The following is a 23,006-nucleotide window of genomic DNA, read 5'->3' on the forward strand; positions in this document are numbered from 1 at the left end:
CATTCACACTTATATATTTCGCTGTAATGTAGCTGTGGTAACCATTACTCAAAAGGCGGAGTGTGAAAAGATCTGAAATGCCTTGAAAGAGGAATCTTCCCCACTTCCACATTGGCTCTCCTGCCATGGAAAACTTCACTTCTACATGGTGCAGTAATTCAATCAATCCACGAAAATCCTATTAAGAGACTTTCAAACATGTTTCCAGGGAGATGGAGTGAAAAAACATAAATATTTGCAGTATCACACTTGAGAGGTTAAAATGAAAGCGTGGTATTCATGCTGGTAGGGCAGCCAGTGGGCTATGGCATCAAGTCTAAAACCTTATAGGTTAACATTATGAGTGGAATAAAAGTGTAGCTTCGAACAAGTGCCAACCCAGAAGCCGTGAAAGTGCTGACTGTGGTAAACATACTGTACAGCTCAGTTGAAACCAGCAAGAGCCAAAGTTTTATGATTTATTTTACTTTATGGTGGACGGTAATGAAATACTTTCAAAGATGACAGAAAGAAAGTCTTCCAACTTCCCGTTTTTGAAATAACGGAGTGTCAGGAGGATATTGCCGTAACCATAATTACTTTATTCTTGTAAATTATTCATGGTGTTTTAAGAAACTTCACTTAATAGTATTTTTTCCTGAATAATAATTTCATTCATGAATCCACTGTTGGGAATGATGTTGCATGGAAAAACTGACCACACAACTCATGACTTAACTTAGGCATTCAGAAATGTACCAAAGTCTGTCTCTTAGCAGTAGTACCTACGCGTGGGAAATGAGTAGGCTACACTAAATTCATGAAGTTAATAAATCAAAATCTAACGACACTGTTCCAATGTCAAATACTCAACAAGCTACCTAAAAGATGTCTCAAACACAATAGGAAAAGTGTTGACACAGGTAAAGGAGACAACAATTAATTGAGCTTGAGATGAATGGAGGCTTTTTCACTTCATGGGAAAGTCTCTGTGAGAGTTGTGCCTACGTTTGTAGGCATAATACGCACATCCAGGCAGGATATCCAGAGCCTTGTAAAATTCCAGGCAGTAATTCTTGTAAAGCTTTCATGTGTTTACTCAACAGCATGCCTCAACATCGATGGCTCCCATTGGGCCACTGGCCCAGCTTCCAATTAGGATCCAGAGTTTGGCAGATTAATGAAGCCATTGCAAGAGGAAATGGCAGACAAGCTTCTCTCCTCACAGAAGCCATGGCCTCTTGTTTATTCATTATGTCCGAAGTTCTTAATCATGGTTTTCAGGACCCCAAGCGCTGCTGGTTTCCAGTTTAGCCAATTAGGTAGAGGCTATTTTTCATGTGACATGAAAGATAGATGGAATTAACTACTTAATAAGACAGCACAGTGGTTCTAAAACCTGTGGGTCAGGACTTTGAACAGGGTCCTTGCAAAGTAATTTGGAGGGGACATTATATGATTTATGGAACAGGGGAAAACATATTCAGAGATAAAGAACACATTTTGGCTTCCGGGCATGATAATTAGTTAAATCAAACATCCCTGTCTTGTTAAATTATTGGCACAAATAGCCTCAGCTGAGTAATATTATGGTCAAAAAGTGCCAGCGGGTGCATGAAGGTGAAGAGTTCACAAATGAAAGGATGCCACAAGACATGGGAACCTTCTTTTACGTCAAAACAGCATTTCTTCAAGGGCCAGAGAGCTAATGTTAATCAGAGCTAAGAGGTTTCATGTGAAAACATTTCATATGATCAAATATCAATTAATCTGACATTTCTCTATTACTAGTTTACATCATGCAATTTTAAAACACAGGCTGTGACATCAATGATATTCTGTGAATAGGACAGATGATGGCTTTGTTTTATAATCCACTTAAAAGACAGGAGTTATCAGATATTCCTGTGTATGCATCGAAGCTGTTTAGGAAAAAAGAAAAAAAAGTAATTTGATAAAAAATTCCTTTTTTTGGAATAGTAATAATAATCATGAGATATTGGCAATACACTCCACCATGAAAGCACCATTTGAACATATGTAAACAACCTTGAAGCTGAAATTGAATTAAATAATTTTGTTAATTGTCTGCATAAATGTATTACATTACAAAAAAGAGGAGCCTATAACACTGTAGATCATTGTAAAGATAATACAACAGCAACGATACAAAACAGATTAATTTATTTCAAAAGAACTGTCCCACTCAATTGCACTGTATGTCTGCTTTGTCATATACTGTTTTTTAAAAAAGGAATAGTAAATAATCAGTTCCTGTATGATCATGTCATGATGTACTGGTACAGGTTCTGTGATTTCCTGTGATAAACACAAGGCTGCAGAGTTGATGGGACAAAAAACAACAAATTTCCTCCTACGCTGCTGCTTTGAAAATCAGTGTACTCTCTTGAAGATGAGCGCTGTCACACTGTTGCCAATCTTGCCTCCGAATTGGAAACTGGGTGTAGGCAACTCCTGTACAAATTCAAATCCTGTGAGGCAACGCAGAGAAAAAACGTACAGGTGAAGAAATGTGCATTATGCAAACTTACCAAGCAATTTACATTCTGTTGACAAACTTATAAAACATCAACACGCTGTCTTAAACACAAACATGCCTGAGAGTCTTTTCTTGCTGACTATGGCTACAGAGGGGTTAGGAAGAGAACTGTGAGTCAAGAACTATCCGTCCACCATCTGCGGTGCATCCTGGGGCCTAGTAAAGACAGGCTGTCAGTGTGACAGATGAGATATCATGGCCCTTTGGCCCCCTGCAGGCTCTCCAGAGTGACTACACTGAGAAGAGTGACAGCCAATGGAAGCTTGCCGAAATTCTGACTTTACAAGGCTGTTGTTGCCTGCAGCTTAACAACCTGCCAGGAGACTGCTGTAGTCGTGGAACTGTGTCTGTGTTTTGACTGAGTGTCAGTCAACAAACCTCCCAAATAAAAAGATGTTACGTGTCAGAGAGGCACGACTATAAATTACACTGATGTACACCTAAAGGATTACATTTTTACCCCAGCTTTTTAAGCCATTTAAAACACAGCAAAACTTACTTGTACTTAACATTACAAACCATGCCATGTATTTTTAGATTTTTAATGTTTAAGGTTTTCCTCTCCAGGCAGCCATTTAATCATGTTGGTCATATAGAAAATCAACACACTAATCCACCACAGAAAACATTTGTGAATATTACTTAAAGGACCAGTGTGTAGGATTTAGTGCCATCTAGCGGTGTGGTTACAGATTGCAACCAACTGATAACACCTCCCTATCCAAGCGTGTAGGAAAACCTAAGGTGGCTGTGAAACTTGCGAAAAATGCGAAAGACCCTCTCTAGAGCCAGTGTTTGGTTTGTCCATTCTGGGCTACTGTAAAAACACGGCAGCCTCTGTGGAAGAGGACCTGCTCTCTATGTCGATATAAAGGACTCATTCTAAGGTAACGAAAACACAACGATTCATATTTTCAGGTGATTAAACACTAATTAAAACGTACTTATGAATATTAAATTCCATTTCTGTTCCATTAGATGCCACTAAATTCTACCCACTGCACCTTTAATTGTAAAAGGTAATTTTGTCTAATGCACACATTTATCTAAAAAGTTTACATGTTTTCTTTTGAGTTTATATGAACATGAGAAAACCTCTACAACTGCATTAATACAGAACTAATTGCCACTGTGAATGACTGTTCCATACAATACGAATGGATGCATCAAAACACTCAACGCATTTATTTAAAAACATATTGCTGCTTTCAAAAGCAATTAACAAAATTATTTCTTATATCGGAAATGACCAGAGTGTGTTTCTTTTTACATTTCATAAAAAAAATAAAATATAGACTAGAAATTGTTTAATCAAGGCACAATCAAAACAAAGAAAGGAATGAATTGACATAATTGGAGTGACCAATCAAGATATGTTGAAAATAATGTGCTTTGGAGTTGTTTGGGAGAACTGTGCACTCCAAGAAGCAAGCCCTACGCAGCTCTCTCATAAAAGCATTTAACAGGATTTAACAAAAATTGATCAAAATAAATGATCAGACCTACAATAATTAATTTCAGCATTTCCCCTCACCTTCACTGAATCGATCTAGCAGCTGCTCTTTTGTCCAGTTACAGGAAGTAATAGCGAAGAGTCCTTGGTCCTTAAGAGCATCTTTAAGAGCTTGTACGTAGAGTTTTTTGACCTCTGTGGTGTTGTCTGGGTTTAGGCTTATTGCATCAAAAGTTCCTTTGTCGATGCAGACATCAAAACCCTTTATTTCCCCTTGACAGTTTAAGAAATCCACCTCCTGAAATGAAGAAAAGTTGACAAATTAAGATTAACAACACCCCTACAGCAAATGTACATTATGGAAACTACTATTTAGTCTGACTTTTTAGATGTGGGGTACGCGATATCATTACCGGCAGAAGAAATCTTTCAGCATCAACCAAGATTAAATGTGTAATACCTCACTGGATCACTTAAAACTAAATTAAAACTGCTGACATGACCGCGCTTAATTCTCCAGAGGTTGCTGACCTACCATACAACCAGTGAAAAGAGCCCTTTATCTGGACGAGGGGCATAACACCAGATCTCTGGGGTGAGCTGAAGAGCCACATACTCACAAACCATGGGTCACAAAATTTGAGATTTATGAGTGATTCACTGGAGACAGAAATGTCCATATATTGTTGTAACTGACAGAGTTCAATTTGAGTGTGAGCCTATAAAAACAGGGGAAAAAAAACTTGGAGGATGTTAAAGGAAGAATGTATGAAGGTGAAGTGTCAAAGCAGCAGTAGACAGTGACTAATGTAAACGGAGACGAGGCTTGACAGATTTGAGAGTAAGAATGACCTTTGAGGCAACACGCTTTTTTAATCACGTGGCTGAAACTCTGCACACTCCTTCAGACTCCATGCAGGGCTGCACATGCACAAACACAAGCACATTCACACAAGTTATTTTGGCATTCTGCAGTATTAGCAATATGGACAAGATGCCAACATACCATTTCTCTCTCTCTCTCTCACACACGCAGCCATATAACCACTGTGCTACCCCAGTCCAGCTAAGGTCAATATTGACTTCAATGGCAGGCTCTCTACCCAAGCAAAGCACACACCGTCATAGCTGTGTGATGCACAGAAACTATATGCAACTGTATTATGCACACAGGAGAGGAAAACTCACTCATCATGACAGCCCTTATAGACCAGCCAGCATTTAAACCCTGTTTTTCTTGCATGTACTTGTTAGCAGATGTGTTAAATCCTGTCAATTCATTTGGGGTTTGAGGTGGTTTAAATCTGAATGGTGGGCAGACTTCCACCACTCTCAGGGCCTTCTTCTTATCCAACCCTCCCACACGGTAAACACAGGAGAGTTTCCTCTAACCTTCCCAGGCCCAGGCATGGGCATAGGCCCACTGTATGCTGAAAGCTATATTGTATCATTGGCATTTAGGAATGAAGGTTATTAATTTTGCATCAATGGATGATTTGTGCATAACCTGAGAACCACCAGATCCACTGAAATAATATGTTGCAGCATTTAAGTTATTTCATTTTTGCACAAAATGTTGATTCATGAATGATAAGCTAGCCCTAGAAATATTCACACAGTGTAGCAGTGTATCAGTTAAAAGTGTCAATGCCACTTTAACACCTGTGTGTACACATAAACGCTTTCATATCGCAGTTAGAAAGTATGTCTGGTGTCAATTCACATCTCACAACTGTAAGTCTTTTTCACAATAATTATAATAACCATGCAAAGAATATAGACCATTTGGCTGGTAAATGTGTTTTGATATTTTGTGAAATAAAGGTTATAAATGTGAACGTTACCTGTAATACTTTTGTTATAATGACAAACAGGACTCACCTTTACAGTCACATCCGTCAAGTCCTCCGCCTGCAGGACGTTTTTGGACAATTCTACAGATGCTGGAGAATAATCTATCCCCGTCAGATTCCTGTAACCGTGTTTCGCCTAAACACAAAAAACACAGCAGAATAAAGCTTATCAACTGTTGTGGAGATGTGTTTTAAAAGTTTGTTAACAGGGTCGTTACAGTGAACCTAGCTTTAATATACAAACAATCCATTAAAGGTTTAGATCACCTAAATCACAATTTTCTCTACCCTATTACTACCATAGTCATATCTAGTCATGCAGATAGTATTTGGCAAGGTCTTGAGATAGCTGAGGATTCTGCCGCGATCCCAATACAACAGAGATAAAAGGCATTGAGATTGTGGCTTTCCAAACTCTGACAAAAAAAATTTGCCAACGACAATATTCCAGTTACCCTTGGTAATCCACAGCTGTTACTATATTTTTGTTGTAATTTGGGTGAGCACTCACATGCAGTACCCTTGAAATAAAAATCATAATAGTGTCAAATGTATTTTTACTCTGTTCACACCAGTTCAACTAAAAAAGCTCCATTTCCAGTGCCAATGTCAAGAATGGCAGCATTTTCTGGGATGTTAGCTCTGTCCATCCATCGCAGAATGCGGCTCATGCTTTCCTCGCCAAACCTTACAAGAAGATGGAAATACACAGAGTTTAGTGACAAGACCAGCTATTACAGGAAACCAAAAATACTGTATTAAGCAAGTCTATGGTTAGGAACCATAACATTTTGGTATGGGAAATAACCTTGCCAGGGACACTAAGGTTATAACAACTGGTAGAAATATTGATTTAAAGGGCAGGTTCACAATTTTTCAAGTCTGTCTAAAAACAACAGTCAGGTGCCCAAATGAACATTTTCTTGCTGTAATCGTTCCTCCTGTTCATACTGGCCATTAGAAGATCCCTTCGTAATGCATTTACAATGTAAGTGAGGGGGGCAAAATCCACAAGGTTGCTTCTGTGCAAAAATTTATTTTTTAAGTTTATCTGATGCTAATTTGAAGCTTCAGCCATCCAAATTAGTCAAATTAAGAGGATGTCTTTCAATGTTACAGTCTTTGTGGTGCAAAAGTTCCTCTTTTTGTTACTATACTTCCACTGCAGCTCAACAAGGAAACACAAAGAGGGAATTTTATGATAAAAAAAAGTAAATGTGGCAGATATCCACCTGATATGATTGATTCAGACTGCTGGAGCCCCATATAAGCTTCAGATAAACTTTTAAATTTTTGCACAAATTGACTGTGTGGACACACTGTGGATTTTGTCCCCCATCAATTACATTGAAAACACATTTGAAGGGGATCTTTTAATAGCCAGTATGAACAGCAGGAATGATTACAACGAGGAAAACCTCTTTCAGTGTTCATATGAGCACCTGACTGTTGTTTTAAGACACACTTGAAAAATTGTGAACCTTTCCTTTAATTTCAACATTAACCATGCTTCTAAAGAATGTGTGTCAATACTCTGTATGATTACCAAATCTCACCAACGTCCCCGATGTCTTTGAATGTCTCAAGTTCTTTTTGGTATGCATCTTCCCAACTGCACAAAAGGTTGGACATTGACAATTTGTTACAAAAATACTATGGGCACAGATGACAAACTGCTGACAAAACATGACAAAGCTTTTTTTTTAAATTAAACATATAGTCCAATAAGTAGTCTTAATTGAGTTTATTTAAATTGTTAAAGAGGGCCTATTATGGTTTTTCTTATTTTCGTTCATATATATAATGTCACAATGTCGGATGTTCATGTTAAAAGTGACCAAAGTGTCAAATAATAAGGCAAACATATGTGAGCAAAAAGCACCGGCTTCAGACTGCTCTGAACGCTCGGCCTCCAATGTATTTTTCTATTTTCAGCCGACGCCGACGTCGGCTTGTGACAGATTTCTTCACAGTAAGCGAGTTCACTGCTCCGCTTCACTAACATTATGACTTTTTTCCAATGTTTTGGGGGTAGTCACGCCAAGCCAGGACTTGAGTCGTGCTGGCACGCTATGAGTGTTTTTCCATTACACAGCACAGCAAAGTAAAATAAGTTGATTACTTGTTGGAGGTATGCTGGTTGTCTGCAGCTCTTCATCAAACATCATTGTCACTATGGCTGTTTCTGCTTGTACTATTCCTCCCTGCATTATTTTTAACTGATCCGCTGAACAAAGAGCTCCAAATATCTACAGATGTTGTTGTGTCACCCAGTTTTGCCGCTAACAAGGCACCACTAACTCTGTGAGGAACACATTTCATTTCCTGTAAATTCTTCACAATAAAGTCTCCTGTTATTTTGTCATTTAAAAACTTTTAATATGAAGCAGTAAAGCAAGAAATGTTGGATTTGCATCAGTGGTAAGTTAACACAACTCTGATACGGTTGCCCCTTGGCAGTTTTCCAGAAAGCTGGCCAATCAGAACAGAGTGGGCTCATCAGGAGGGGGCCTTAAAGAGACAGGAGCTTATAAAACTGCCTGTTAGAGACAGAGGCTGAACTGAGGGGCTGCATAAAGGGCCTACATAAGATAAATAATAAATAAAGTTATTTTTAACAGTGAATCATGCAAAGCTTCTCTAGTGGAGTCCAAAAATAAAAATATAGAGCTGTAAATGAGCATAATAGGTCCCCTTTAATATAAAATAAAACGTGTGTTTTTCCTGCATGTTCCCATGACAACAGCAAATATCACCAGTTTAGTTTAATGGTTAACAGCTAATGTACACATAACAAATTACAACTCTATATTTTTTTCTAAACAGACAATAGCCACACATTTGTCCTCTTATTTGTCCAACAACACTTCTAGTTAACATCTCAACTTTATTCATCCTCTAAAAACCACATGCTGCCTGGACGTGTTATTTCTGTCGAAATTGAACATTTATTACAGTACTGTTTGGTGGATAAAATGCCTAAATGAGTGGTGGCTCCTATCGATTTGGAAAAAGTCTTAAAAACTTATTGTTAAAGTGCTGAAACGTGATATCAGTTAGCTTTGTTGTTGTCTGCTGTAGCTGCGGAAACTGAGGAGAATAGCCAACCGCCGTACATTTACGTAACTAAGCAACGGATCACAACACCTACTATTCTTTTGTTCCGAGTTTTGAAGGTCCAAAATCACTATCTGAGCATCTGTCTTCTTCTGGATCCGAGGTGTTCCCACAACCATGTGTGCTTTCTGTGGCTTCTTCCATGCTGGAGAGGACGCTGTCAGGGCTGCTTCTTCTTCTTCTTCTGGTTAAGCAGACTAGACGCTGCACTGGCGTATTGCTGCCCTCTACTGTTTGTTGTTGGCACAGGTCTTTATATTTTGTTGTATATTGTATTTATTGGGACAATGTACAGTTTTAAACATAAATGTTAACATTTGATGCACTGCACCAGAGTTAGCTTTAAAGTTAATTTTCGCCTGCAGTCCCTTACAATTAAAACATATAACGGCACAATAACAAACAGTACAAAGCAAAAAACACACAGGACACATAATACAAAATACAAAGCTACACACAATAGCACATCACATACACCCACAAATCACATACACCCACAAATTCACATACACCCACAACATTGTACAGAAATTCCAGCTGTTCCTCCATTTTACTCCAGTTATCCAGGTTGAGTAAGGTGCACAGAGTAAAAACAGCTTCTTCAAGTGCTCCCAGGTCTTTGAACAGCTTCCTCTTTTGATGGGAGTAATTCTTACTCTGGATGAGTATGTGCATTACCGTATCCGAGCCTCCACACCATGGATGTATTATAATATATAATATTCATACTATGCATCCATGACCCACACTCACATTTGCCATCCAGGTGTTTTCCAGTCAGAGCCAGCACATTCCTAAACCCACAATGCCCAAGCCTTAGTCTGGATTACAACCCTTTCTTTTGCAGGCAAAATTGTTTTTTGCTCTTTCCACAGTTTTCTGGATTGCAAAGTAAGACCTCCCCTTCTTTTCTCCTTCACATTTATTTTTTTAATACAAATATATTATATCTATAATGGGTGATTTACGGTGGAAAAATGAAAGAAGTATCCTTCAAGATTTTACATTGAATTCACCCTGTAAAAGAAGTGCTGGAAAGATTTAGGCTAAATATAGACCATGTCTGTGATTTTTGCAATTCCAATAGGAAAATTATTTCATTTGCTTTTTCACTGTGATTATTCAAAACTATTTTAGGTAAATATGCAAAACCTTATAAATAGAAAAATGACACACTTTGTAATGTAATTTCCACTCTATCACCGTGAGCAGCATTCATTGCCATGTTATCTGCAGCTTCCTCACCCACCTCACATCCTACTTTGTGAATTCTGTACAATGTTTGAAAAATCTCTGTCAGTATATCAGGTCTGGACTTGAATTTTGTTTCCTTTATTGTAGTTAAAGCTGCTGGTGAATCACTGCTGGTTTATTATCCTCGACCCACCAAAGTGCCAATAATATTGCCAGCTTCTCTGCTGTGAATACTGACACCTGATCTGAAATTCTATGTCCCTTTTCGATTCTTAACCCAGAAATGGTTACTCCAAATGTCACTTTCCCACCCTCTGGATCCTTTGAACCATCTATGTAAATCTATAAATATGATCTCCATTCATGTTGCAGATGGGTCATATACATATACAGACAGGTATATATAAATAATAACAGGGCTTAAAGATGTAAAAATAATTAACTGTTTTAGGGCTGTATATTGACACCTACCTTCCTTAATTCAAGTCCTTCCTTGACTACATCCCCTGATTTCTTTCTCTTGTTATTATTCATTATGCATAGATTAACTTCAGGTCCTGGGATTAGCCATTATGGTACAACCGACCAACAGACTGGAGGGCATACATTAATATTAATAAGACCATATTCCTCCGCCTTAGATTTTAGTTTATAGGGCTGTCAGGTCGGTGCCTACATTTCCCATAAGACATTGCGTCTGAGGAGCGTGTTTTGCAACCGCGGGGGGCATCGGGATTGATGATAGGGATGTTTCCATCATGGCGGCATCTATTTCAGGTTACACTTTTAGTTCTGTGTGTTATCACAGCGCCAACAGCAACTCAGATCATGTAAGTATCCAAAATATTGTTGACAAGCTACGATGCAGTGGCTGCTAAAATGCGCGTAGCTCGTTGGCGTGTCCGACCGTTGACTAAACGCCTTTAGTTTGTGTTGTTTTCCAGTGTCATCATAGCTAGTATTGGTCCCGTCTATTTACCGGCGGGTGTGATTTCTTTTTTTAAATGGCTTATGCAGTTATATGAACGACAAGACTTACCTAGTAGGCAATCTCGTGTGTTATAGCTGCACAAGAATTAAATAGTAAGTCTTAATAGTAGCTAATAAGAGTCATATATATGAATTAATACCATATTATAATGGGAAAGGCTGTTGGGGAAAGTTTGAGGTCCAGGAAATACTCAGCAGTCAGCCACTTAGCATGTTAGCTAAGCTACCGAGTCAAGTGACTTCCGTGTGTTTTGTGCTGCTAATATCTTCAGTCACCTCGACCTGCTATTTAATAGTCGTTATGAATGTAATCAGGAATAAGAAGTTAACACATTTAATTTCTTAACCAGGCAACGTAAATGTTAACCCCCTTTTGTTTTTTGTGGGTTTCCGCACAGCTAATGTTAGCAGCGTTTAGCGTCAAGTCAGAACTGTCTTAGCAAAGTGACTGTAAAAATGTTTTTTTTCTTTCATTTAGATATTTGCTAGCTCTTTGTAGAAGCAAGGTTAACGTCAGCGCTGTTTTCTTCTTGTCAGTCAGAGACTTAAGACTTCAAGCAGGTGTAGAGTCGCTACTTTCAAGTTTGCCTGCATTCCTGTCATACGCGGAATGAGCAAGTCAGCCCATGTTGTTTTACAAAAGATTTACCAGCTGCTGTCAGTTAAATAATGTTTTGTAAGATAAGATAAGACTTTATTGTCTCAGAGGGAAATGTGCCGTGGCTTTGACACACGATGCTGCTGCTGCTGTATAAATCTCATAAATACCGTGATAGAAGGTACAATAATCACATGAAACTACTCAGGATGAAAACCAAAAAATATCAATAAATACTCCAAATTCTGAGATCCTCAATAAAAGATAAAACACTGAAGGATCTCATTTACTGCACTAGCCTCTGACGTTGTGATTTATTGCACATTCACTATACAGAAGAGTACACAAACAACAACGATCAACCGTTTCTACTGATGGCCACTGGGGTGTTTGTTTAGGGCTTTAGTGGACTGAGGGATGAAAGAGTGTTTGTGTCTGTTTAGCCTGCACTGAAGAATTCTGTAACGCCTGCCTGAGAGGAGGAGCTGGTATTCACATCGAAGGATTTGAGTGGGGTCAGAAATAATGTTTCTGGCCTGAGAGATGACGTTTTCCTCATATATAAAATAAACAACATTATTTACTACCAGAGCTGAAAGCTGATTTATTATTTTTATGTTACTTGAATGAACATGCAGACATTCAGTCAAATTCTGATACTCCTATTGTTGTTGTATGTGCACTGGTTCAAGGTCCAAGGTTGTTACTGTCATATACACAGAATAACATGGCAGTCAATTGCGCAATGAAATTCTTGAGATGAGACAACACCAGCATCTACAATCAAACAGTAGTAAACATAAAGTAGAAAGCAAAGTGCAATAGTATGAAGAAAAAGAAAAGAGTACAGATATTACAATAGAGTTATACATAAAATATAAATGGCAATGAATACAGACTATAATCCTGGGTATGTACAGTAGCCTGCAGGTTGTATTGCACTTGAAGTGATTGCACAGAGATGAAACAGCAGCTTGAAGATGATCAAGGTGGCAAGGGTAATCTGAATCATATTCAGAACATTTATATGAAAAGATTATCTATCTGTGTAGCCATAATTCTGTATTGCATCCGGGCTCCAACAAATGATCATTTTCAGTATTGGCTAATCTGTATGTTTATTCTTGATTGTTTAGTCTTTCAAATATCCAAAACTAGTGAAAAATGTCCATCATGGTTTCCCAGAGCCCAAGATGATATCTTCAATTGCTTATTCACATGATCCAACTGTTCAAAACGTAAACATATTCACTTTATAATGGTATCAGTCTGAAAAGAAAAACAGTAAATCCTCACAGTTGAGAAGCTGGAACCTGAAGACGTTTAGCATTTTTGCTTGAGAAATGCAATAAATTGAGTATTGAAACAGTTGTTGGTTAATTTGACATCAGTCAGCTATCTAATAGATCATTACTTTGTTTCAGCTCTTCATTAGTGTTCTAACTACAGCCTTAAAATGTGTTTGCACAGGAGGGCTTCCTATTAGGAGACGTGAGGCAAGAAGAGACCGTCAGCATCAGTGACACACAGATTAGCAGTGCAGAACTGCTCCAGGTAGTAGGTAAGGCCTGACTTCGATAACACAAAACACCTATGGTATCCTGTAAAGTAATAAGTAGCTACTGATTAAAGTCTGTCTTATGATGGCAGCCTTAAGAGACAGTTAAGAAGATGGCATGATCACTTCTTTATAGGCCTTTTGTCAGAGAAGACATTTTGATATATCACAGTAGAAAAAGCATGAGTGTGAATAATTAAATTAATTAGGCTGAATTTAATTTAGCTACTTCAGTTTTAGGGTCCTGTCATCATTAATTAAATTCGTAGCTCATTGTTAATGAAATTCATAACACCTGTGCTTTTCCTGCTATGACAAGATAAAAATCCTGCTGTGAAAAATTCCAATGTTTAGTCCTTCTGCTCCTTTTGTAAAAAAAGACAGGGTTTGTTTGTACAACACATGTTTCTGTTAAAGCCCCTCTACACCCATGGGCTGTCCACACAGGTGTTTTCACTTATTTTGCTTGTTTAGGGCTCTTCTCAAGACTGTGTAGGTGTGTACAAACTGAGCTTGATTGACATCTCCCTAAGGCTCCTATTAGTTTTGTTGCATCTATTTGGGACAGCCTTTAGCGTTCTTGTAAGTACATACATTTTGATGACATCATTGCACTGCCCCGCCTTAACTTGAGAAGTTTAATCAGCCACAATAAGTTAAAACACCTGTGTAGGTGTGCAGGGGCTTTAATGTCTGCTTTATAGACTGTAAACTCACTATTCACAATGAGTAGATTAACATTTTTTGTTGACGATATTCTGTCAAACAGCATAATGACATTGTCATAATTACATATTACATACAGTCGTTGCAAAGCACACACCTTACAGTATGTCACATTTTTGCTTTGAGTTCTGACCCTGTACAATCAAACGCTGTCAACATAACAAACTGTAGAAAGCAGACTGATGACAACTGGGGATATTAAAAGAAGAGGAAAACAAAAGAGAAGTTTCAATTAGAAATGGGCGATCATAGGTCCTTGTAACTAGAGTGGAGCCCCTGAATCTGCATCAAATTTTAACCTGCCAATGTTACTTGCAAATATATTTAAAACATTTACAAGTTAATTGTAACTTATTTTTCGTTGCTTGATATCATTGAATCCTGAATTACTTCTCTATCCCTTCAGTCCTGTAAAGAGAAGCTTATGTTGATGCATATGATTGTGAAATGTAACTGTGAATGAAAATAGGCAACAAGCAGCTTTTTTTTTCTGAGCACTTAGTGTGTGCAGATTAGTTAATGGTTGGAGTTAAAGTCTGCTCTCTGTGGGATTTTGTGTTGTAAACTAAGACAATTGAAACTAAAAGTCAGTGTAATAGTGTGAAGGCCAAATCAATATTTTTAGCCATATACAGCAAGTCTCAGGTATGAAATAGGCATTTTTGTGTTTGTGTAACCGCTTTGTGTACAAACATTACTAATGTAAACAACTTTAACAGCATTGAAAAGCAATATTATCTCAGATTTATTGGTTGTGCAGTGTTAGTCTGTAGGTTGCAGTTCTGTTTTCAGAATTTAGGTAGTGGGGCTCCACTGTGGTTTACTAAAGCAATAAGCCACAAGAGGCTGTGGTTTAAAAACGCCCCTTAGCTGCTCTAAAATCACTGTAAACCACAAGGCTTATTGCTTTTATAAAACTGTTACTACATATACCTGGCAAGGTTTCATAAAATAAACACACAGCAACAAAAAATGCAATAATTCATTGATAACAAATAATCATTCTTCTGCCAAGCAATGTGGTTGTTCAGCAACATTAAGCAGAATAGTTGCCAATCAACACACAGACGCAGTGGAAAGCATTCCTGTGCAGCAAACGGACCACAACGTCTGTTTAATGGTCCTGGCTTCGTTTCTTGACTTTTCCAGTTTTTCAGTTTCGCTCGCATTCATTTCAGCGCGTCTCTTTTCTTTATCTTCCTCCTCTATCCTGTCCATCTCTTTCCACCACTCATCTATGCTTTGCCTACCCAATAAATTACAATTCACAACAAAATCTGACATTTTGAAACATTTGTAGCCTAATTGGCACAGTAATATGTAGTACAGTCACAGGTGTGTGTTTATAGAGTGTTTTACAGTGGCTTTCAACATGGCTCAGCCAATTTATAATCAAAGACCGGAGCTATTGTTTTATTAACTTGGATCATGCTTTGAAAGAGCTGATTTTATATATATATAATGCTATGTAACTGAAACCATTGTCATTTGTCTCCAACAGAAATCCATAACCATGATCCTTGTGCACAGTTGTTTAGGTAAGATATGAGCTTTTTATTCTCAGATAATCAGTTATCATTATCATCACTGTTATTATTGTGGAGATAAAAAAGGGTCAGCAAACCAACAGTTTTTGACATGATTGTTTCATTTGGGAAAACCTGATATTAACTTTTGTTGTAACACAATAAAGTTGAAGTGGGTTGCTATTTTACAAGAGCTATCGTTGCTGTTAATATTGAGCTGTGAAGAAAGTAATTGTAGATTCTTGTGGCAACTATATGAGCATTTATTATGATATTAGTGTTTGATGGCAAAATACTCCATCAAATTGAAACAATGTTATTTCAGATGAGTCCATAATACATTTGTACTAACAGTACTTCCATATGTTGTTGTGCTTTATCCCAGTAAATAAAAATGTACTGAGTGGTATCTGTTACTCAAAAATTCACTTTTAATGTCAGTTTTAAATGGATACATCAATTAACTTGCATCCATTGTAGCACAGGCTGAACCAGTTTGACAGTGGACAGTAGATGGCCCCATCTGACAAGATTGGGTAACAGGAGCAAACTAAAAGCAGAGGAGGAGCAGCAAGATGGATCAGTTTAACTGCCTCTTTTTTTTCCCCTCTCACCAGCTTTTATGACTACGCAGGCAAAGTCAATGAAGAAAATCTCAACAGCATTCTTAAAGATAGGCGGAAAGTGAGTAATTTTTTTTTTTCTTTTGGTTATTTCAACACACTTTGTGGCTGATGTCCTGTAAAAATGTTTTATATTTTTATTTTAGATTTTATTGTCAACTAATAAGTGATTTGCAAAATAAATGTGTGATTGACCAGTTTATCTTAAAATATAATTGTTTAACCTTGTGGATTTCAACAGTTTGGGCTTCAAATATAACAGTATACAACAAAATGTATCATTGTATTGAAATTAATCATGTTGTACTGTATAGATACTGTATATAGTGTTCTGTTCGCTCATGTGCTTGTTTGATTGGTGATTTCTGGTCCTAAGTGGGGTTGGATTAGTAAGACTTTCTTGGATTAAACACATTTTAAATGACTTGTTTCTTCTGTCATGTAGAATGTCATTGGTTGGTACCGGTTCCGGAGGAACACGCAGCAGCAGATGTCGTTCAGGGAACAGATCATCCACAAACAGCTGACTCAGCTGCTCGGTGTGCCCGACCTCGTCTTCCTTCTTTTCAGCTTCATCTCCACAGCCAACAGCTCCACACATGCACTGGAGTACGTGCTCTTCAGACCGAACCGCAGGTATTGATGGCACGCACAGGCAGATGCACATTGAACAGCATGAGCAAACACATACATAAACGGACACATGCAGTTAATTTATCCAATAAGTAAAGAAGCTCTGTGCTGCTCTGCTTCTCATGAGCAGGATTGTCATGCTGGTGGACTGTTTGACCCTCCAGACTTTAACTGTGTTCCTGCAGCAGCAGTTACTTTGAAAGCCAAATGTATAAACATAATGAATGCATGATGCAGTTTAATAATGCAGTAAGCTTCTTTTTAAAGCGCATAAGTGATGTGATTCTTTTATTTTTCATGGCCTTATGCATCCTGTCAAACTACTGTCTGATCAGTAACTGTGTACTGATGTTTGGACTTTTGAATTACATTAAGACTACCATGTCTATATCTGTCTATATCTAGATTCCTTTATGAATCTCTTATAAATATGGATGGACTTATGTTAAGAGAGTTAAAACGGATGAAGATAGTGCATATTTGTGTTACTGAGTTTAAAGAAATGGTGTGAAAGATACATTATCAACACATCACAAAGTCAACAAATGTTGAAATAATAACTACAGGTAAATAATTTTCTTTCTTTGGTCATTTCAGTTTCATAACTCACCAGAATCTCATTAAAATAAAAAAGTACATAACAAAGGGGATTTGTAAAAGCAAAAATAGTTTGTATTAGTGTTAGCATTATGGTTTAGTATTCATTGTGCTAACTGGTCATCTCCACTCAGTAGGTACAACCAGAGAATCACCCTCACAATCCCAAACCTTGGCAACACAAGCCAGCAGGAATACAAAGTCTCCTCAGTGCCCAACACCTCACTCAATTACGCCAAGGTCATCAAAGAGCATGGGTAAGGTTTGGACTCTCAGCTTTTCTTTGCTATGTCACCGCTACCTCCCATTTTTGGGAGACAGACACGTGTCTCCTCTGATATGTGTGCAATTGCAGCAGCCACCTGTTTTCACCTGACCGCATACTAGAGCTTCACCTTGAGGGCATAACATGTGCAACTGTGCTACCATGGCACCCAGGACCCCCAGCATTTGTGTGTGTGTGTGTGTATGTCCTAGTTGTAGTTTACACTTGACATTGTGTATAAGTAGTATCAACATACATATATTTGTGGGTGACTGACTGCAGTGGAAAGCTGGTGTGTGACAGCTTGCACATACTTCTCGTATTTCTGTGTTTTTGTTTCTAAACTTAGACCCAGTGTGTCTTAGATGAGCTAAATGCTGTCTGATAGTGTTGTTTGAACTGCAGGGATTTAGCCTGGCCTTTTTATTACCTCCTGATATGATCACTCTATTTTCACCTCAGCTTATTTAGCTGGTATCTTTCTGTGACTGACGGTGGAATTTGGAAGTATAGTTTCAAGATAGCAGACAGCTCTAGTGCGTTTGTAATGTATGATCCTGATGAGAAACAGGGTGAGTTTCTACTGTGATGTTATTTATTATGTCTTGAATGATGTAATGGAAGTATATTTTGCTAAATATCTCTCCAGGGCTGAATTCTTTGACAAAGATGGTGTGATGAAGGATATCCGAACAATATTTCAAGTCTACAGCGCACTACAAGATAAAGTCCAGGTGAGTCGGATCACAATTGTGTGATGGATTTCACAAAGAAGTTGTTTGCACACCCAGTAAATCAAAGATAATTTGTTTCAACTTATTTTAAACCTTTTGTTTGTCACTTTGTCTTGGTTGCAGGCCGTGTGTGGGGAGGTAGAACAAAGTGAACGTGTGAAGGAGAAAATTCAAGAGGATGTGAACAAACTCAAACAACAAATTGCTCTCAGGAAAAGCAAGACAGCAGAAGAGGAGAGAAGTACGTATCTGTTTGGGGTTCAATAAAGTGGAATTCTCACTTTAAAATTAAAATGTGTGCTGGTTAAAAATATTTTGATGTATACTGGCTCAAGATCAAAAGCAAACAGCAAAAACAAGAAATATTAAGCTAAGCATGCATAGCATTTCATTTCTCCTGAGTTTGTGAGTTGCTCCCTTTCCCCCAGGCCTTTCTTAAATATTTCATCAGTCTACCAGTTAAACTTGATTTGCTCTGATTTTATGTGCTAACATTTTGCAAAAAAAAAAAAAAATCACATTCTTAACCCCGCAACAGTAACCTTTAACCTTGTTACTAGTTGCGTCCTTCTCTCTTTTTTCCACAGGGCTCCGTGAAGCCCAGAATCCAGACTCTCACTCCAATCCAGAGGAGAACACAGAGCCTTCTGAGACTTCCCTTCTGTCCAGGATAGCTTTCCACACACCCTCTGCACCGGAGCGGCCCAGTACCTCACCTAACCCACCTTCTTATGCTGACCTCTTGTCCCAGGATGACTCTCTGCTCTCCTCCTCCTCGCCCCCTACCAGTGCTGCTCTACTGCCCCGGCCCCAAGCCGTGGGCTCACCAGGACACCCCACCCCGGGCCTGCTGGGGATGGGACTGGGCCTCGGGATGGGTCTGGGCCCCGGTGCCAGCTCTAAACCGGTCACCACTCCCAGCACCCCATACCTTGGCAATGGTGACGGATCAAGCTCTGACTCATTAGACAGACAAGCTGCAGGGCAGGAGGATGACGAAGATGATGAGGACGAGGATGAGGATGAGGACAGTAGCGAATATGAGAATTTAGTGAGCGAAGCCACTCATCTACCGATGGTCTCTGGCAGCGTTTTAGCTCATGGCCGGCCAGCTGCTCTCAGTCCTGACGGGGACGCTCGTGGCTCACAGACCACATAGAAACATGCCACAGGGTGTGAACGGGACACATATAAGTGACGCACCTTGAGAGGTGGGCATCTCAAGCAATCAAAGATAGACAAATATAGACTAAAGAAGTGCCAGTCCTGAAAGTGAAAGGCATGCGCAGGTGGTGTCCCGCTGTGTGTATTTCTTCTTGTCTTAGTCTGATCTCCATTTTAAGGGGAAACCTTGTCGGGCTTTGCAGGCTTAACAGGTGTGTCTCACTGGGGGGAAAAGTTGTCTGTTTTCATTCTTTATTTTTTGGAATGGGGGCTGTCTGGGTACTTCAGTATGGAACGTGTCCGGTTTCAGGGTCAGAAGTGGATATTACAATGCAATTTCTGCCAACTGGTTGGCCAGCCCACTCCCTAAAAGACAGGCCCAGCTGCGCTCATTCTTTATCATTTTGCTTCACATTTGCATCACCAACTCTGAGCACCCACTCTTGCATTACCTCTTGCACTATTGTTTTTTTTTTTTGCCTTCTTTTTAACAAACCATCTAAAATTTGGAAAAAAAAAAGCAAAGGCAGAATATTCTTCAGCCTTCAAACATTTTTTTAAAAAGAAGTAGGCAAATGGTTGTTAACTTTATTTTTTAATTTGAAGAAAGAGAGATATATATGTAACTAGAATTTCTTTAAAATGCACAATTGTCATATTTGATTTTGGATTTGTCCATTATTACATGTTCATTTCCATGTTAGCAACCCAGTCTTTAATGAATCATGCAGTTGCCTATTTAAATGATGAGGAATAGATCAAGCTAAATTTACTCAGCCACTTCTATTATGGGTGCTTTATATATACATATATATATATATATTATTTTTTTTGTCAGATTAACAGTTAATCTAATTTGATTGACATGAATGTCAATGTCTCGTTCTTCTTGGATAACACTGAAATTGTATGCGCTTTGCTGCACTTAACAAAATTTAAGATTTCTTTATTATTGTGCTATACCAATGCTGTCATGTTGTGCCACTTGAGTAGTCCTCTTTGACCACCCTGAGCTGAACTCGGCTCAGCTTTTGTGCGTTGTACGAGGTTCACAGGGCAAACACAATGTACTGTAGCTTTACTAACCAGATGCTTAAGGTTCCCTTCTGCTGCTGCAACACAGAGAGCTACCACTAAAAAAAAACTGCATCTGTCTGTTCTTCATATAAAAACCTGGCTGCTACTTCCACTTCACACTGCTGGTTGTCTCCAATACTACTGACCGTGATCATATAACCACTTCAAGCTCACTTCTCACTGACTTGTTCTCTATTAAAGTCATCATGGAAGGCTGATACCCCCCTGTAGTGTGTGAATTGTAACCTTGGGAACAGAGAGCGTGAGATCACCTTCCTGTCTTGGCGTAGTTGACGGCAGACCTCATGTATTCTGACCTGGTTGGGTTAACGTTACATGTATGGACCTGGATAATGTGATGAAAACATTATGACCTTGCTTCAGTATACAGTGCCTTCCACTCAGGGCAGTTTCTATCTGCACACAGAACACATTCACAGATCTATCGTGAGGGGTAACATGATAACAAACTGTATTGTGTTTGCAATAATCAACTTTTTTTTTTTTTTTTTTTCCCTCCCCGACCTGCAGTTATTTGCCTCCTTTTTCCATTATGTGGTGTTTTGTCTACCTGAAACGATCTTAACTGCTTCCTGAAGCTGTTTTCCCTTTTTACTTTAACTGGCGGCTTCTAAGTGGACCTGTATCTCATGATTGCAACTGTGACTTTGCTTGTTTTATTATTTGAAACTGGAATTATAACTGTTAAGACAGAGGGAATCTGCTCGGTCATTGATATGCCCATCAAGGCAAAGTTAGTATGCTGAGTGTGACTAATGGGCCATTTGAAGACAACTGAGTAACAAGGTGTGGATGGATTGGGCGCTATATGTGGAACCGGTCAATCGTAGACACTGTTATATTTAGCATGAGCAGACATTTGTACTGCACATGGCAGGTGTTTTAATGTGGTGATCAGCAGGTCATTTGCAAATGAAGACATTTTATGGTGGTGAAATGTTGGGAGAAGCATTGCCTCGTGAACAAGCTCCACTTTATTTACACAGCCTGTTTGTATGTCATGTTTTTTGCCTTAGGGTCATTTCATTTGCCCTGATGTGTAATGCCAATGCATCACTTTGTCGGGAACTGGCACTCAAAATGTTACTTTATAATCACCCAGAGTAACTCAATCACACAATGTTAAGAAGTGACAAAATCAGTTTGTTAGGAGTGTGGTTTCCTTTGAGTACTGGAATATAATGAGGAAATAAATAATGAATGTATAGTAGATAAGGGAGGGGGGGTAGCATTTAAACAGCACTTACTGTATAAGCTTGTCTCAGTTTTGTGGTGGTATAGAGCAGCAGTTCTCAGTGTAAGTCCTCTTTCGTAATCCTGGTCCTCAGGCTCTTAGATGATTGCTGTTTCTGTCTCTTTTTTTGGTCATATCAGGTAGTTTACACTTCATCCCCAGGTGAAACCCTGATTCAATGACCAAATTGAAAACCAACAGGGCTCTGGAGGACCACTGGTATAAAGCATGAGAGGACTAACATTGTTAGGATCCTATACCTTTCAAGTTCTGACATAATACAAATAATACAGTCATGTACTCTTACTATATGGGGTGACCCTTCCCTTCCTTCCCCGAGTGGGCCATTGCAACATCAACACCTCCCTGAAGCACAAAGTCCAGTGCACAGCTTACATCTTCTCTGCTTTCATCTGGATTTGTGTACTTGACGAAAGTAGACGAAGGACTTGTTAGGACGAGCACAGAAAATATGGTTCTCAAACTGGGGGGGGATAATAAATGAGACATGCATATGTGATATAATGTTCCTTGTTGTTTTCTTATTGTGGTAAATTGAGTACCGCTTTGAAATATGCCAATAATTTTTGCATGCTTTCATACAGGATGCATTCTTGTTCGACTTTTTTTTTTTTTTTTTAAGGAGAGGAAAATGTGTTTTTATGGGTTAATTACACGGCATAAAACCTGTAAAATGACTGTACAATTACTACAAATCCTTGCACGGACTTGTACAAAAACCAATAACCATACATTTATTTTGTATGTTTTATTTTTTATGCGCAAAACCTACTGGCGCTTGTGTAAATGACATCACTTTGGAGTGGGACGGCAGTTGCACCCATGCATACATTTTCACCGATAAACAAACGAGGATAAAATATAATTATGGTGCAAATTAAATTTCAACTTCAGCTTTTGGAGTGCATAGATGCCCGTGAACAATAATAATAATAATAATAACAATATTAATAATAATTTACCGTTGAGAACTGTTGCTTAAGGCTGTCATGCATTACTGCAGACTGCTTGCTGCAGTATTTTTACGATGACATCACCCTCTTATCCCTTTTGAGGAGATACCACGTGGTTGATTGCCAGTGA

General features: G+C 38.6%; 2 protein-coding genes across 4 annotated transcripts; one reads left to right on the forward strand and one right to left on the reverse strand.

The window, feature by feature from the left end:
• Positions 1–2,141: 2,141 nt before the first annotated feature.
• Positions 2,142–9,162, reverse strand: eef1akmt2 (EEF1A lysine methyltransferase 2). Of its 2 annotated transcripts, none has more exons than XM_042432576.1 (6): positions 8,997–9,162; positions 7,392–7,457; positions 6,418–6,532; positions 5,874–5,981; positions 4,074–4,290; positions 2,142–2,471 (listed from the first exon to the last, which is right to left on the reverse strand). In XM_042432576.1, the coding sequence occupies exons 1-6, from the start codon at positions 9,104–9,106 to the stop codon at positions 2,374–2,376; spliced, it is 714 nt and encodes a 237-aa protein (XP_042288510.1). In that variant the 5' UTR covers positions 9,107–9,162; the 3' UTR covers positions 2,142–2,373. The 2 variants fall into 2 exon arrangements, with proteins under 2 accessions (XP_042288510.1, XP_042288511.1); XM_042432577.1 differs by having other exon boundaries at positions 7,402–7,457; positions 8,997–9,013.
• Positions 9,163–10,856: 1,694 nt separating this feature from the next.
• Positions 10,857–22,422, forward strand: abraxas2 (abraxas 2, BRISC complex subunit). 2 transcript variants are annotated; one of them, XM_042434061.1, is made up of 9 exons: positions 10,857–10,986; positions 13,215–13,305; positions 15,530–15,566; positions 16,172–16,238; positions 16,623–16,813; positions 17,545–17,664; positions 18,322–18,406; positions 18,530–18,647; positions 18,994–22,422. In XM_042434061.1, the coding sequence occupies exons 1-9, from the start codon at positions 10,915–10,917 to the stop codon at positions 19,563–19,565; spliced, it is 1,353 nt and encodes a 450-aa protein (XP_042289995.1). In that variant the 5' UTR covers positions 10,857–10,914; the 3' UTR covers positions 19,566–22,422. The 2 variants fall into 2 exon arrangements, with proteins under 2 accessions (XP_042289995.1, XP_042289994.1); XM_042434060.1 differs by having other exon boundaries at positions 10,858–10,986; positions 17,542–17,664.
• The last annotated feature ends 584 nt before the right edge of the window (positions 22,423–23,006 follow it).

The sequence above is a fragment of the Thunnus maccoyii genome, chromosome 14, assembly GCF_910596095.1.
Source record: "Thunnus maccoyii chromosome 14, fThuMac1.1, whole genome shotgun sequence".
Taxonomy (NCBI): domain Eukaryota; kingdom Metazoa; phylum Chordata; class Actinopteri; order Scombriformes; family Scombridae; genus Thunnus; species Thunnus maccoyii.

What these genes read in the sequence shown, in the direction of transcription:
- eef1akmt2 (XM_042432576.1), bottom strand. Translation starts at nt 9,106, where the DNA reads ATGGAAGAAGCCACAGAAAGCACACATGGTTGTGGGAACACCTCGGAT. An exon ending in AAACTCGGAACAAAAGAATA is followed by an intron (nt 7,458 to 8,996) that starts GTAGGTGTTGTG and finishes CCTTTTGTGCAG; the next exon opens with TTGGGAAGATGCATACCAAA. An exon ending in GAGCTTTTTTAGTTGAACTG is followed by an intron (nt 5,982 to 6,417) that starts GTGTGAACAGAG and finishes TTTTGTGTTTAG; the next exon opens with GCGAAACACGGTTACAGGAA.
- abraxas2 (XM_042434060.1), top strand. Translation starts at nt 10,915, where the DNA reads ATGGCGGCATCTATTTCAGGTTACACTTTTAGTTCTGTGTGTTATCAC. An exon ending in AGAACTGCTCCAGGTAGTAG is followed by an intron (nt 13,306 to 15,529) that starts GTAAGGCCTGAC and finishes TGTCTCCAACAG; the next exon opens with AAATCCATAACCATGATCCT. An exon ending in CTCTTCAGACCGAACCGCAG is followed by an intron (nt 16,814 to 17,541) that starts GTATTGATGGCA and finishes ATCTCCACTCAG; the next exon opens with TAGGTACAACCAGAGAATCA.